Source organism: Nematolebias whitei, chromosome 2, assembly GCF_014905685.2.
Source record: "Nematolebias whitei isolate Nwh7 chromosome 2, NemWhi1, whole genome shotgun sequence".
Taxonomy (NCBI): domain Eukaryota; kingdom Metazoa; phylum Chordata; class Actinopteri; order Cyprinodontiformes; family Rivulidae; genus Nematolebias; species Nematolebias whitei.
Genome location: NC_056499.1, coordinates 20,791,557 through 20,806,584, shown reverse-complemented (window position 1 = coordinate 20,806,584; position 15,028 = coordinate 20,791,557). Strand labels below are relative to the sequence as shown.

Here is a 15,028-nt window from a genome sequence, read left to right as displayed (position 1 = left end):
TTTTTTTTTTTTTTTAAGGCCTTCTTTTCAGTTTAACTTCAGAGCTATCAGAGGTAAAGTTACAGATTCAAGGAAGCAGGGGGTGAGAATTTGTGGCAGCTTCTTGTTAGTTGAAGTTTCTCATTTTTTATATAAAGCAAAGCAACGCCAAGCCATTGCTTGATTAATTTAGAGGTTACATTTCTTTTCTTTCATCTTCCAGTATGTCCACCTGTTTAAGATATTGTATTGCATGACTTAACTCTGCTCTTACCAGTTATTATTTTTTTGTTCATTTCTGTTGCGTTTTTGTTTGTTGTATTTGCTTTCCAGTTAGTGTCTTTCACCTGGTGTGTGTGTGTGTGTGTGTGTGTGTGTATACTGCCTCTGCTGAGGTTCAAACATAGCTTACCCTTTACTGAACAGTTGCTCAAATGCACAGACCACTGCGACCTTCATCTGTGGGTGTAACAAGAACAATTGACTTGAAGTCCTGCAAGCACCGAGACACGTGCTTGTTCACTGAAGAGAGAACTCATTTGTAATTTTGTGCATGTATAAACTGGCTGGAATGACACAAATATGTAATGCGTTCACATGATTAGCATATCAATATGTTGATATGTATCCACGTTTATACTTTTTACTTTTAATTTTATATGCATTTTATGGCTGTTTATTGTCTGTACCTCATCTGTGCTCTTTGTTTAAATCAGGTCTCTCTTGAAAATGAGTCCTCGTGACTCAATGAGACTAACTTGTATAAATAAAGGTTGAATGAGAAAAAAAAAAACAGCTGATAGTATAAATTTGTCTTTTTTTTTCTAAAGACCAGACGTCAGCTCTGTTGTGCACACTGTTGTGCCCACTCAGTAGAAAGTGACTGGAATCCAAAGAAAGGCAGCATTTGATTTACTAAAGTTACTGATGGCGTTGTAGCAATTGTTTTTTTTTTGTCTGATCCTGATTTTTCTCCTCTCTTTTTTTCTGTTTATTTCTACTTGTCGCTCTTCAGTTATGGTAAAGCAGGAGCAGAGAGACGAGTTGGACCTTCATACTGTTCCCCCTATTTCCATGCCCTTGGCGCATGCTGCCAGCCTGGTCCACCCCCAGCTGCCTTCTCCTGAGCAGGGCCACCCATCGGACAACCTTCTGTCCAGCTCCCTTCACAGCCTGGCCACAGTCTCTAGACCTGACCTGCTACCTCTGTCGGGCCCCTGCCCCTCCCTGAGCTCCCCTCCATACCCGCACCTGCCTCACCTCCAGGGTCACAGTTTGCATCATCCTCCTGCAGACTGCCACATGCCGTTCCACCAGAGCTCTGCTCCTGCTCCCCTCCGGCCCTCCTACCAGCCTTTGCAACACAGCCATGGTCAGAGTCATAACATGTCCTTCAATGGCCAGCCCAGCCTTCCCCTTCAGAGCTATGACAGAATGCCCTTTCAGCAGAGCCCAAGTGCAGTATCACACCCAATTGGCTTGGGAATGGGTTACCAGTCCTCCCCTTGCTCCTCACCATCAGTTCCCTCTTCAGCCACCAATCCAATAATTGGATCCCCCCAGAGCCAGCAGCCCTTGCTCTCTCCGTCATCCCCACACCTCCATGCTCTCGGAGGCTTTCACTGCTCACCAAATCCCAACCAGGTGTCCTCTCAAGGTGTGCACTCCTTGACTGGGCAGCACTCCCCACAGGTGCAGAGAGGTCTGAGCTACCACCCAGTGAGTCAAAGATCAGCTTCCTGTCCCACGCCATCCACTAATTCCCCACAGATGATCCCATCTCCCCATTCTGGACCCTCTTCTCCTCAGCTCCACTCCCTACCATACCAATCTCCCACTTCATCCTCCCCCACCTCAGGTGGCAGCCCTCTGGGGATCTTACCACAGCAGCATTCTGGACAGCCCTCTCCTCAGGCCACAAGTCCAGTTCTGACCAGTCTGTCTCCTTCAGCAGTGGGGCCACTGGTTCATCCTTTAAGTCCTCAAGGGCCCTTTCCCTCGAATGGAGAGAGCCCAAATATTAAGCAAGAACCAGAGGACAGAGAACCCACCTTCCGCTCCATCGGCCTGCAGGACATCACACTGGATGATGGTAAGATACTTGGTATCCTTAAATCATCTATGAAGTTTTACTTTTTCTGACCTTTGCACACTGTATATTTTTACTTTATTGTTGCGATTTCAAGAATAAATGCATTGTCACTTTATGACACTCATGATTACACACAGATTTTACAGTTTTGTTTGTCAATTTAAGAAAAATAAATTTAATATTTTAGGTGCATTTTGTCACAATGTGAAGAAAACAGGGTTAAGTTTAGATATGTGTGAAATTTTGTTTTTCTAAAGAAAACAAAATATGTTTTTTAATTAATATATTTGTTACTGTGGCTCCTGTATAGGTGGCTTTGCTATTTTATTTTAGTGAATACATGTAAAATGACAAAAATCAGCATTAAAAAAAAAAATCCTAATCATTTCGATTGGACTGTCACACAAAACAGACATCATAATGATGGAGACCATCACTCCAGCTTTTCACTTTGTTTTCTTTATGTCTCCTATATCATCTAATCTGATTTCCTCTTTGTGATATGATACTGTGCATGTTTGACTTTATGTACTGCTGTTGGTCTGCTCCTGCTTTCAACACCACTCTTTTCCTCTCGTCCTATCTTTTGACACGTTATTTGGAGCACAGCCATTTGTGATCAGTCCCATTTTCTGTCTGAAACAAAGGGTGGCTGAGAGATTAAATTCACCGTAAAATATGAGATGCACAAGATTAATTTGCATCAGATGTAAAACAATACAGATCACCAGTTCTTGTGTTTTGGAGGGGCTGAAATGCAGATGTCTGATAACAGAGATGGTGTTTCGTCTCTCACTGCAGTGCATAGTTGTGTTTGGGGGTTTATTGCTCATGGTGCTGTAACTTAGTATTGGGTATCATAGACACAAGAGGACTGATAACTGATGCATCACATTTAAGTGCCTAATTGGAAACTGCTAAGCTTCTGAATCTCGCAGCAATTTGAAGATTAATGTCAATTTAAATCTTTTTGGCTCTTTGGAGCTCAGGATCAGAGGAGTGCTGCAATATTTTGTGTTTGTTTTGCTCTAAGACTCTCTGGAACAATGCCATAGTCATCCAGTGTGTGCATGTGCGTGCACTGACTTTAACTATTCTAACTTTTTACTTTAGAGCTGATCATGGAGTCGATGCGTTTTTATTCTCATGCATGAATCGGCATCCAAGAGGTGTTAATCCAAACCCCTAAATCATCTGGCTTTGCATTTAGATCCTCGCCTTAACTCAGTGGGTATATTAAGATAATGGTTCTGAAAATGTAGGATTAGTAAGTAGCCTTGTGAGGCTGTGTCAGAGAGGGGTGTTGTGTGTTAGCAAAGCTCAGCCCAATTAACTTAGGGCTGCTGATGGTAAATCATGTGTGAAGGACCAACTTCCACTGGAGTCCATCTGAGCAGAATATGATTTGTGCGCACAGATTAAATTGTTTATTTAAGAAACAGGTCTCACACAAATCTGTAGCTCAGTTTTAGTTGGTCACAATCCACTGTGAAAGTTGCCATTTGCACTTTTATTTTTCTTTGCAAAAAGAAGCGTGAGCAAAGTTTGCGACATAGTTCAGCCGGGAATGTTAAATCTCCCTTTGAGCCTGTGGCTTAAAATAGATTCCTGTGCCATTTCTCTGTAGGCCATGTTTTAACGTAGCAACAGGAGCTTCACGCAGCTCTGAGTTTTAGGAGGTCATGGCACACTCTCTTAATTAGATCACTTTTACTCCAGTTTGGGAGCCAGAAAGGGTATTACAGAAACACATGGAACTGTACATATTATGGGGGGCATTTGTTTTAGGCAACTTGGTAAAAGTAAAACAACAGTCATTGTGGTTGATTGTGAGATCTTTGCCATTTCAACCTAATATTCAAGTGAACAGCTTATCCATTTAAATGAGGTTGCACCATCTTTGCTTTCAAAAGCTCGTGGCTGCCACCGTTCTGACTTTTTCCCATCCTTCACTGTAAATTTTCAGATAGAATCCACCTATTACTTAAGTGTTTTTATTTATTTATTTATTTTATAATTGGTCTTAGGTATTTTTCTTGAAGGTGTTATAAAAAGTAATAAAATAATACCTCAGTAGTTTTAATGAATTGTGTCAGTGACATGACAAGCAGCACAAATGTGTGTAGAGACTGCTTTGGTTTGCAAGCAGATGGCCCTTGTGACGCACACCAGAGCATGCTTGAGATGTGTGATTGTGTGCATGAAAGGGAGAGAAATAGGATGTTGTGTGTGTGAGTGTGTGTGTGTGCAGGGTAGAGCACGCAGGAGGTGAGAAGACAGATTGACAGACACATGGACAGACAAGTTCAAGATCCAACCCCACTGCAGGGTCACTCAGCTGAGACGTTCAATTTAGAATATGTTTGGTGCCTAAAATAGAAGCATTGTTTTACTAAAATGTGTGCAATTCTTTTTGCTTCAGTATGTCCGTCTAGACAAAATAAAGCTGTGACTGTGTGGAGAAATTAAATAATATTAAATAATGAATACTTGGATGAAAAAGTCATCACAGGGCACTGAACAGAAACATTCATATACCGGTACATAAAAAGTAAATTAATATTATTTATCCGAGGAGCAGACTACTTTGAGGTTAACGCCATCACAAACTCTTCTTGAGCAAGCATGAAGGCAACAGTGGAAAGGAAAAACTCCCTCATGAGGAAGAAAACTTTAGCAGAACCAGGCTCAGGACAAGCAACCATCTGCTTCAACCGACTGGGTTTGACAGGAACAAGAAGAAGGAACAGATACACAATGGCAGGTCCAGAATCATATGTTAGAAATAATATCACATGAAAACAATTCAATTTTAACAATTAATTTAAAGAAATATAGCCAATTTGTCCTCCAGTAGTCTAAGGCTTAAGGCAGCATAACAAGCCAACCCTAACTATAGGATTTATCAAAAAGGAAAGTCTTAATCCCAGTCTTAAAACTGGACAATGTGTCAGCCTCATGGACAGAAACTGGAAGTTGGTTCCACAAGAGAGGAGCCTGATAACTGAAAGATCTTCCTCCCATTCTGCTTTTGGAAACTCTAGGAACCACAAGTAAGCCTGCAGTCTGAGAGCGAAGTGCTCTGTTGGGAAAATATGGAACAATAAGATCTGTAATATAAGATGGAGCTAGGTTGTTGAGGACTTTGTAGGTTAGAAGTAAGATTTTGAACTTTATTCTGAATTTGGCTGAAGTTTTTGCCTGAGAGTTCAGAAGAATAGTTTTGAAGAAGCTTTACAAATTAAACATTTTCCCAACTTTTTAAGCACTTTTTAAGCACATAGTAATCCATATATTTGCAAAGCAATATTTAAAAAATGTGTCACAGTTGATTATCTCTATATCAAAATAAGTTGTGTTGACAGTGTATGCACCGTGGCAAAAGGTTTTATAGTTTAAATTCTTTTCATTTTACATTTTGTTTTAAAGTTAGTGTTCTGGAGTTCAGTTTTGACAGAAAGAGAGCAGCTTTTAGCAGCTGTTGCTGAATCAGCATTGCACCGCGAGCGTATTGTGCTGCTTAACACGTCCTACATACAGCTTCTAATTTCTGTCTTTCACTGAACAGGTTGCTTCTTTCTTTCTCCAGAAGTTGCATGCATGCACACTGCTGTATCGTATTTCTAAAATTGTCTGATATATAGTTCAAAATTCCCTTTTACTTGTAGTTGGCTGATAAAATAATTAGTGCTGTTTTTGTTTTCCTTTGGCTGCTCCAGAATGTAGGGGCCGCCACATCGAGCAAACTTGCACTAACAATTTGACAATTGTTTAAAGTGGATTCCCTTCCTGACTCAACCTGGGCTCAAACCTGCAGCCTCTGGATTACAAGACTGTGGCACTGACCACCGAGCTACCACACCTACTGCTGTTGGTTGTACTTTAGTGAAATGTGTGGACACCTGAGTACAGCGTGAAGTGTAGCTGGAAGAACTTAATATCAAACAAAACAGGCCATAAGATTTTAAAATAAACCATAATTTGAGCCTGAAGAAATTGTGTACATTTTATTGTAATTTATCCTGCTAACGTAGAAAAATTATGCACGTTTTTTTTTTTTTTTAAAGGAAAAAATAAATAAAATGTAGTCGAGCCACATGGAAAACATTTAAAAAGACAGCTAGCTTCAGATAAGGGCTGCCACTGCCGAGACCATCCAGTTACTGACTTATGAAATAAATAAATAATAATAATTATTATTATAAATTGAAATACATAAAAACAATTTGACTTTTGTTACGCTTGTCAACACGAGTGCCCAGAAACAATAAATGTTTCCCATTTTACAGAGAAAGGTTTTTGTATATTTAAGATTAATAATGTCCCACGTGGGGGAGAGGTGGTGCAGAGGTTAGAGAAGGCGAGCCTATTATGTGAAGGTCTCCGGTTCAACTCCCCGGATAAACAATGTCAAAATGTGAATGGGAAAGTTGAAGCACCCACACCTTCCTCCACCCTCATTTGCCCCATTCTGGGCCCTTAACCCCCACCATCTGCTCCCCCAGGCACCCTAGATAGCAGCTCTGCTCCACGCAGAGGCTGTGGTAGCTCAGTGGTCTGTGGTTGTGTCAGGAAGGACATCCAGCATAAAAACAATTGCCAAGTCTTCGTGCGACTTAGTTTGATGTGGCGACCCCTGAAGAAGGGAGCAGCTGAAAGAAAAATAAAAAAGATAAATAATGTCCTATATTATTTTAAATGAGACGATTGTGCCCCTCTCTAAAAGTTGTTTTCAGTGGGTGCTTCACTCAGAGTTTGATATGAGAGAGCTGTGAAACGAATTTGGCAAATTGTGGCCACGATTTCAAAAAGACTTTCCCCCAGAAGTTGGAGTTCAAGACTTCAAGCAAAAAATACAAGAAAATCACGACAGGCAAAGAAAAATGCATCTGTTTATATTTAACTTTAAACTTTACCTAAACCTGAATTTGTCAAAGAGATATTTGTGTGTGTGGTGTTTAACAAAATAAATAAATAAATAAATCCAGACGAATTAGGAGCCCGTCTTATTTTAAATCATTTGTAATAAAAGGGATAAATCAGCTGGTGTGTTAATGTGTTGGCGTGTGTGTGTGAGAGAAAGTCAGCCGTTAATCACATAATTATTAATAACTCCTCTTTTGATTGCTTTAAAGAAAACCGTGGAAGGAAAATCTCATAAACGCTACTGCTGCCCTGTGAAAACAATGGCAAACATTTGCTGGTCTTTTCACTTGTAACAAGTGGAAACAGACTTTCTGCTTCTTCTTTTCCAGGCCCTAAAGAGCAGAGGCAGCAAGGCCTGAGTGGCTGCCAGCTCCTGAGCTTTGAGTGAACAGATGCAGGACAAGCTTGGAAATCCTTCTGTGGAAAAGAAGAAAGACTTTTGAGCTCTTCTGTTGGCTCAATATATTAGTAGTAATAAAAATGACTCATTTAAGATTATTCTTTAAGAAGTTACAAAGTGCTGTAGAAGAAAGATTAGGCCAAGTACAATTTATGATAATAATCATTTATTTAATCTTATTTTGCATGTTCTGAGTGCATGCCAGCACTAGTTACCAGGTTTATTAATGCTCAAGTGAGGATTTAATGAGCTAGATTTCAGGTTTGTACACGTGGAGCTGCGGTGTGCACGTAATGTTTTGGATTCGTCTGTAAAAAGTGAGTTCTATCATTTTCGATGGAGCTTCAAGCTTGCTCTGGAGATTTTTTTAGTTGTTGAAATGTAGTGCAAACTAATTTTCCTCTACTAATTAAAACCGGTTGGAATTCAGTTAAAGAGTATAAATATATTTTCGAAGCAGAAACAAGTTTCTTTCACATCCTATCGTTTTATTACTCGTTGTTTTGGGGGTCGCCGAGCTCTTCTAACGGCCACCCGAGCGTCTTTCTCCTTAAAGTGGCTGGTCATCTGCCGGGGGGAGCTGCCGTCATGTTTCAGATCAAACACCGACTCCTGCCAACGGTTTACCGTCAACTCGGATGGAAATCCACAGATGATTCAGAGACGAGCGACTCTGAGAAACTCACTTTGTGATGAGCCTCTCTTGTGCCTTCACCCAGTCAGCTGTTTGCTCCAAAGTGAAATCAAACTAAAGCTTAAAAAAAATAAAAAAATCTGTTGAGCCGGCCTGGAAGATTTTAGCTCAGGTTTTGTTCCCTGACCGTCTGTTTCCAATGTGTGTGTGTATGTGTGTGTGTGTGTGTGTGTGTGTGTGCGCTCGGTGTGTTTTTGACTTTCATGTTGTTAATGAACCCAGCAAGTGGAAACTGTGCATTCATATTCCTTCTTGTTCTCTTCGCACAAATGTTTTCCATCGTGCCATGTTGTCTTCATTCTCTGGACTGAAGAACCCGACACTCTTGATATTATTTGCTTTAGCTGCTTTGCTAGAATTACAGTATTTTTATTTCTGCACGGGTTAGGGAACTTTTTTCAGTGCGTCATAGCTAGTTACTGTATATTAATTACCCATTTTCCGTTTCCATGGTAGACATGTTCATCGTTCTAAATGTCTTCATGCCTTTTTTCCACTTCTGTTTTGTGTTATAGAAATATATTTTTTAATTTGCCCCTTTGATATGCACTTGAGAAAAAGAGTAATCAGATTACTCAGTTGCTGCGGTCTCCTTCTAGATGTGAAACTTTCGCTGGGGGAAGTAAAGAAGCCCCCGACACTTATTTGTTCACCATCTGCAGACTTGACAATATCTTTGTTATTTTTTATGATTTCAAATTTTCTTAGTGCACCTTGTTTTTTTTGCTGGAAATAATCAGAGCTGTGTATTTAATCTAGATCCTTGCATCCCTTTAAATTTTTAGATGACAGCTGAGGTTTTAATAAAAGTTCATGTCATGCTAAAGATTAGAACAACAATTTGAACTTCTTTGATCCTAATCCATGATTTAATTTTGTGTTGGATGATAAACAAGAGAGGGTTTAGTGGGTTTTATTCAGATTTCTAATCGATATCTAATGATTTCTTAGTTTTAGTTAAAGTGGTAAACGCAGAAAGGATCAGAACGGTTCACAGGGGAAGGATCGATCTGATGACAGCCTGCTGGTTGTAGTAGTAGTATTACTCACTGCAGATGTATATTTTGCTTGGGGAGCCCCCCTCCCTGTCATTTGCAGAGGATCTCCCTCCGGCTGAGACATTCAGAGCAACAGCTACTACGACTGGCAGCGCTGAATCACTGGCTTTCTGTTGCACTGTCATGAACAGAACCAGTAAACCTGAGAAAACGCTATCGGCACATGAAACCTGTCAGAGGCCGTCCTCGACTCAAACCTCTGTTTCACTTCTGGATTCCTGACGTCTGGAGCTCCACCTCACAAAAGTATTGGACGTCTTATCCTTCTACTGCTGCTGTAAATCAGTCAAGCTCAAAATAAATTGACCAAAAACACGAGTGTTAAACGGGCGAGGGGGTGAATATTTTTACGGGGGCTGTAAATTGACATTCTCATGCTCATGGTTGCAAAATGGTTTTGTTTTATGTTGGTTAAAAAATTATCGGGGACTGCCATGGCATTGCCTTGCTCTCCATGCATTGCATGGAAGGCCCCACCATTCCACACTTAATAAGCGTTTCTTTCTTTATTTTTCTTCTGTTACCGAACTGCAAAGTGTACCCCCACAAAAGTTGTATCAAAACGACCGGCTCAATCTCAAGATTAGGGCTTTTACTTGTATTGGCAATCAGAGTTACCATGGTGACGTATTTTGCTAACAAAGTTGCCATATTTCCACATAGGAAATGAATGAGAACACTCCACAGTAACTGCTGCTGTCGAGTCACATGAGTGTAAATGTCCCTGAAGAAAACAGAAAGTCACTGTTGGATATGTTTGAAACTCACAGAATGTAATAATCAGATGATTGTCTGGAACTGATGAACGTTTGGAGCCATTTTGATTCAAGATGGCTGCCACAGCTACCTCATCAAACACACAACTTGACTATAACTCGGTCATTCTTTGAGATATTGAGCTGAAATTTAACATGGTTGTAGCTGAGAGTTAGTTGTTATACATTCGTAATGCAAATCAAACATCCAAGATGGCTACCTTAGTTAAAAGAGAAAAAATAGGATAAATCACCATTTTTAGAACCATTCAGCTGAAATTTGGTATACTGGTAGCTGAGAGCGAACCCCAACACAGTACTGTCAAATCAACAATTTAAACTGGCAACAGCCTAGCAGTCCCCGTCAAAGTTTCTCCAGGAACTTTCTAGTTATAGTTACAATTTTTTTCAGGGCTTTTACAAGGGATTAAGTTTTTTGAAGTTTTACAACTTACAACTTTTAAGTTACAACTTTTCTCTAAAGTTCGTCCAGCTGCGTCCACTGAGAGGGAAAACTTCTAAGAGATAAACAGGCAGCGGTGCGGACATCTTTCGTTCGATGAAAGAAAGAGAAAAACAACGACTTTTCTAATCAGATCATCCTAATTTACATTTCTCAAAGCTGTAATCTCAGAACTGAAGCCAAGCAAAAATTCATGACAAATGGTGTGAAAACGTCCCGTCGCCCCGTTTTTATGAGAACTCTGAATCAGAAGGAGAGGAATTACTCTGAAGTTGCACTTGGTCGAGTCACAGGTCTTCAGTTTACTTTACGCTAACTGCTCTGAGTTTGGCTCCTCTCTATTCTGTTTTTAATCAGTCCACAGGTTAGCGTTTGCAACACTCTAATCAGTACGACGGAAAGGGAGATGCTTTCTGCAGACGCCCACTGAACGCTGGTTTTTCACAGTTCGCTCGATGGCGCTCAGATTGTGTCTAATATTGGAGAGGATGCCTCCCGTGAACAAACACAGCTCTACAATTCACCAACACTGCAGGAGGCCTGTGTTAACATCGCACTGTTAAAATTAACCTGAACCTTTTTACCCAAAATAACAAGAAAAAAAAACTTGTTTGCCAAGTGGCACTAAGATGCGCAGCTTTTCTTTTAGACGTGATCACCACAGCTGCTTCTCTTCTAACACCAGCAAGATAGTTGATTATTTTGATGGCGGCTGCACGGCTCGTCTTTTCTTTCAAAGGTCACGGCCTTTAAAGGAGACCCGCAGACGCCCCATCGCCGCTTTCTTGTTCACATAACAATTTTTGTTACAAATCAATAAAGTGGTGCACTTTTCTTCAATTTCACCTCATTGTTGTGCTGTGTATGCAAAGGTTCGCTTTGATAGTCACAGTAGACTCTAAAGTGTGTGGTGTTCTGCGAGTGTGTGAACATGGCTGACATGGGAAAGGAAGAGCCTCCCACGCTAACAGGATGATGTGAGTGCTGGTGGCCAGACACAAAAGAAAGTGCCAGAAAGCACAAATGATGCACAACATTTAAAAAAAAGGGCCGGACGCCTTAACAGGGACTGTAAAATAAATTGATGTTTAATTAAAAATAAAAAAAATCTATTGTGCAGAGTTTATGAAGGCAGTACGGTTTCATTTTTGTGTTTCTTTTCAACAATTTGCCACGCGTCAGATCTAATTTAAATATGACTTTGGTTTTCTTCAGAAACCAACCGGGTGCACTTGCTCATTACTCACTGACTCACTCCCTGCTACCTTTTCAAAGATCACAGTTTACAGTAAAGTGTTTGTTTTTTTATGTCCCGGGGAATCTCTGATTGTTCGCTCCAGTTTGGGGGCGGTACAGCTGCATGTCATCTGCCATGTACAGACTAGTCTCCTTGTAAATCTCCCAGTGCTGAACTGGGCAATAGTTCTTTACTGCACCCTCTGAAACCAGCTTACCCTGTGTGATCTCTGCGCTGCGCGTCTGACCTTTCATCGTCACATGTAAAACATCTTGGCGGTTGAAACCACATTAAGAAGTCACATCATGAAAACTGAGCGCTTATATATCCGTAGAGTGGAAACATGACAAGTTTTCCATAAGTTTCAATCAAACGAAGGTCCTCCATCTTCCTGTCCTCGCGTCTTTCTCACCATGACAGTATTTGATGTTGATTTACTTGAAGGCCGCAGTTGTTTTTTACGAGCTTTTTGCCGTGTTTCTTGTGGTCCAGCTGTGAGAACTGAATGGAGGCAGCAGCTGTGAAACAATCACACGTGCTGGCTGAACATGAGACTTTTTATTTTGAATCCAGCTCCGAACTGGGACGATGGAGTCGTTAGCCTTGCTGAGCTTGAAGTTGAGATGAAGTTTTTTTAACAGTGAAATGGATTTACACTGCTCTTCAGCTGTGTGTGCAAACTTCACGAGGGAGTCTGGAGAATTGTACCGAACCACCATGAAAGGTCATGTGAAGTAATGGACGACCCAGCTGCACAGACGTGTGTTTAAGAGTCAGTGTTTTGTTGCTACAGTTCTTGGACTCAAACAAAGGCCTGAATGTCCCGGTCGCTGAATGGAATAGCTTCTGTCACTTGTCGTGTCAGGAGTTATTAAAGCTCACATCAGAGAAACGGCTGTGCAGACTCGGAGTTTTGCCAGTCTGTTCGAGTTTTTCCACTTTGAGCTTCTTATTTATTTATTTGAAGTCTGTAAAAGTCTGTGCAGGACTGCGCTGCCCCCTGCTGGAAATAAATACAAATTATTTCATTAACAGTTGTGTTGTTTATGCAGGTTCTAGAAAAAAAAAGTTATAGAATTGCGCTGCTCAAGTTGGCTGCATGTTGGAGCAGCTCTGTTACACTCATGCTGAGTTATTGCTTTTGGAAACTTTAGTTCTTCTTCTTCTGGATGTAAATTGCTTTTTTTGGAAGATTATTTCCTCTGGTATCAGATGCTGTGCAACTGGAAGGATTTTAACTGAAACCTTTTTACTTTTGGGCATTTGTTATGATGCGTAACCATGGCAACAAGGTGTTTTTTTTAACAACCAGGAGCAGCTGATTAACCTCTCAAAAGCTGAAATACCTCAACTACAGCATCAAATCCCAAATGAGTTGAAAAGGAGGCGCCGTGGACAAATTCCTGTCAACCTGACGGCGGTGCTCGAGTGCCTGACTGCAGAGATTCTGGAGCTGGTGGGGAACTCGACTCGTGACATCAGGAGGACCGGGATCTTCCCCCGGCACCTTCAGCTGTCTGTCTGTGGCACGAGGAGCTCTGCAGACTGCTGGGAGGAGTGACCATCGCTCAGGAAGGGATTCTGCCCAGCGTTCAGGTGGTCCGGCTGCCCAGGAGGACCGAGAGGCCCGCCGGATCTGACAGCAAGCTGGATACAGGTGGACGGATCGGTATCTGTGGCCAGATCCTTCAGATTCACTGCAGGAGATCCTTCCAGCCCACAGCTGTCAGCATCTATAACAACTCTTGAATGAAACCAGGATGATGAGCTACGACACTTCATTTCCCTCTGGGATTAATAAAGTATTTTTGAATTTAATTGAATTGTTAACACAATGTCAGCAGTGCAATGAAATGTTCAGGATGAGAACTGATTTGACTTGATCAAAACAAATAAACAAGAAATACGCAATAAGGGTACAAAATCAAGTGCCAAAAAGTTAAAAAGAAATTTAATATTTACAAGGTCCTAACAAGAGATAGTCAACACAACATGGTTGAATATAACTGCAAGTAGAATTTGTATGAAAAAGTATTTCACAGGAGGCAACGTAAGCTTAAATGCATTATGTATGTATATGTGTGTGTGTGTGCGTAGAGAACTTTACCTGGATCTGGTTGTAGCAGCGTTGTGGTTATAAACCTGGCTAATAAAATTATTTGCTAAAACATGACGACACTTCTTACCCAAGCGGCTCCGTCATAAACCTGAACATGTCGTGGGTTGTGTGAGGTAAAACTGTCAATGTGAGGATGTTGTCCAGCTAAACACTGGACGATCGGCCTGTGGTTAAACGTTGTGGTCAGCTGGTTTATGTCTTTAAAGCACCAACATTTGTTTTCAGTCCCACAATCGGAGCACTGTATTGTTCTCACTGCATCACTGGAAGCTTTTTGAAGCTTTTCTGTGGTTGAGGACGTGCTCGGACACTTTGTGCTGGTTTCAAGTTGTTTTAAAGAAAACCTCCCTATCTCTGTTTTTCTGTCTCCACAGTGAACGAGATCATCGGCAGAGACATGTCCCAGTCGCCCAGCGCTCACGGTTCTCCGTCAGTTCACAACCAGTCGTAGCTCAGCTGTGGCTCGAACTCCGCCGCTCCAGCCTCCAGCGCCTCACCCTGCGGACTCCACAGAACCAGGACGTGCTGCGAGAGCAGGAGATGAGACTGTGGGTGGAAAACTAAAGAAAGTTCCTCTGGTTTGATTTCAGTGATGCTGTAGCTCTGATTTAAACATGTAGATGACTATGCAGATGTGGAACAGAAACCAGAGCAGGTCGAGCCACAGCAGAACATTTGGATTCTCACAGCTGTAAGTTCTCAGGCATGCGTTTGATTCCCAGTCCCTTCACAGCGCTGCTGGTTTCCTGCCAGTCAGCTCTCGCCTCTGTGATTTTTAAAAAATCCGTTTCAGCGAACACATCACAACAGAGGGTTTCTGTCACCGACTCACCAGCATCGACTTGTTGCAGGGACCCAAAGTGCTCGTCACTTCTTCAGGTGGTGGTTTAGACCACGTTTCTGGCAACATTATTAAAAAAACTGAAAGGGACTAAAACTTCCAGGGATGCTACAGACAACATGGAGGATCTGCAAAGACTGATGAGGCATTCTGCTGCATTACCAAATTAAGATAAAACCTGCCTGAACTACACCTTTAAGATGAAAATAAATAAATAAACTTGTTTTTACCCAGAAGTAAAAAAAAAAAACAACTAAAACCTTCAGGTCTGGAGTGTGGCTGCTGCTCCTGTGGAGCTGATCTCAGATCTGCAAAATGTGCAACATTCCACCTTTTAGGAACCTTGCAGCTGTCTAGATATCTGTACAATGTCCATTTTCTGCCCCCCACCCCCGTCAGGTAAACGCCCCCGCCCAGGTTTCCTGATGTGTTGATCAAATGCCTTATTGATGTTAAGCAGCTTT

At 41.4% G+C, this 15,028-nt stretch overlaps 1 protein-coding gene across 1 annotated transcript in view; it reads left to right on the top strand.

Annotated features, from left to right (window-relative positions):
• Positions 1-14,181, top strand: part of nfatc3a (nuclear factor of activated T cells 3a) — a 63,535-nt gene extending 49,354 nt beyond the window's left edge. The window contains exons 9-10 of the mRNA XM_037690699.1: positions 995-2,071; positions 14,098-14,181. Of these exons, the coding sequence (XP_037546627.1) occupies positions 995-2,071; positions 14,098-14,174 (1,154 nt within the window). The 3' untranslated portion in view covers positions 14,175-14,181. The remainder of the gene's footprint in view (positions 1-994; positions 2,072-14,097) is intronic.
• The last annotated feature ends 847 nt before the right edge of the window (positions 14,182-15,028 follow it).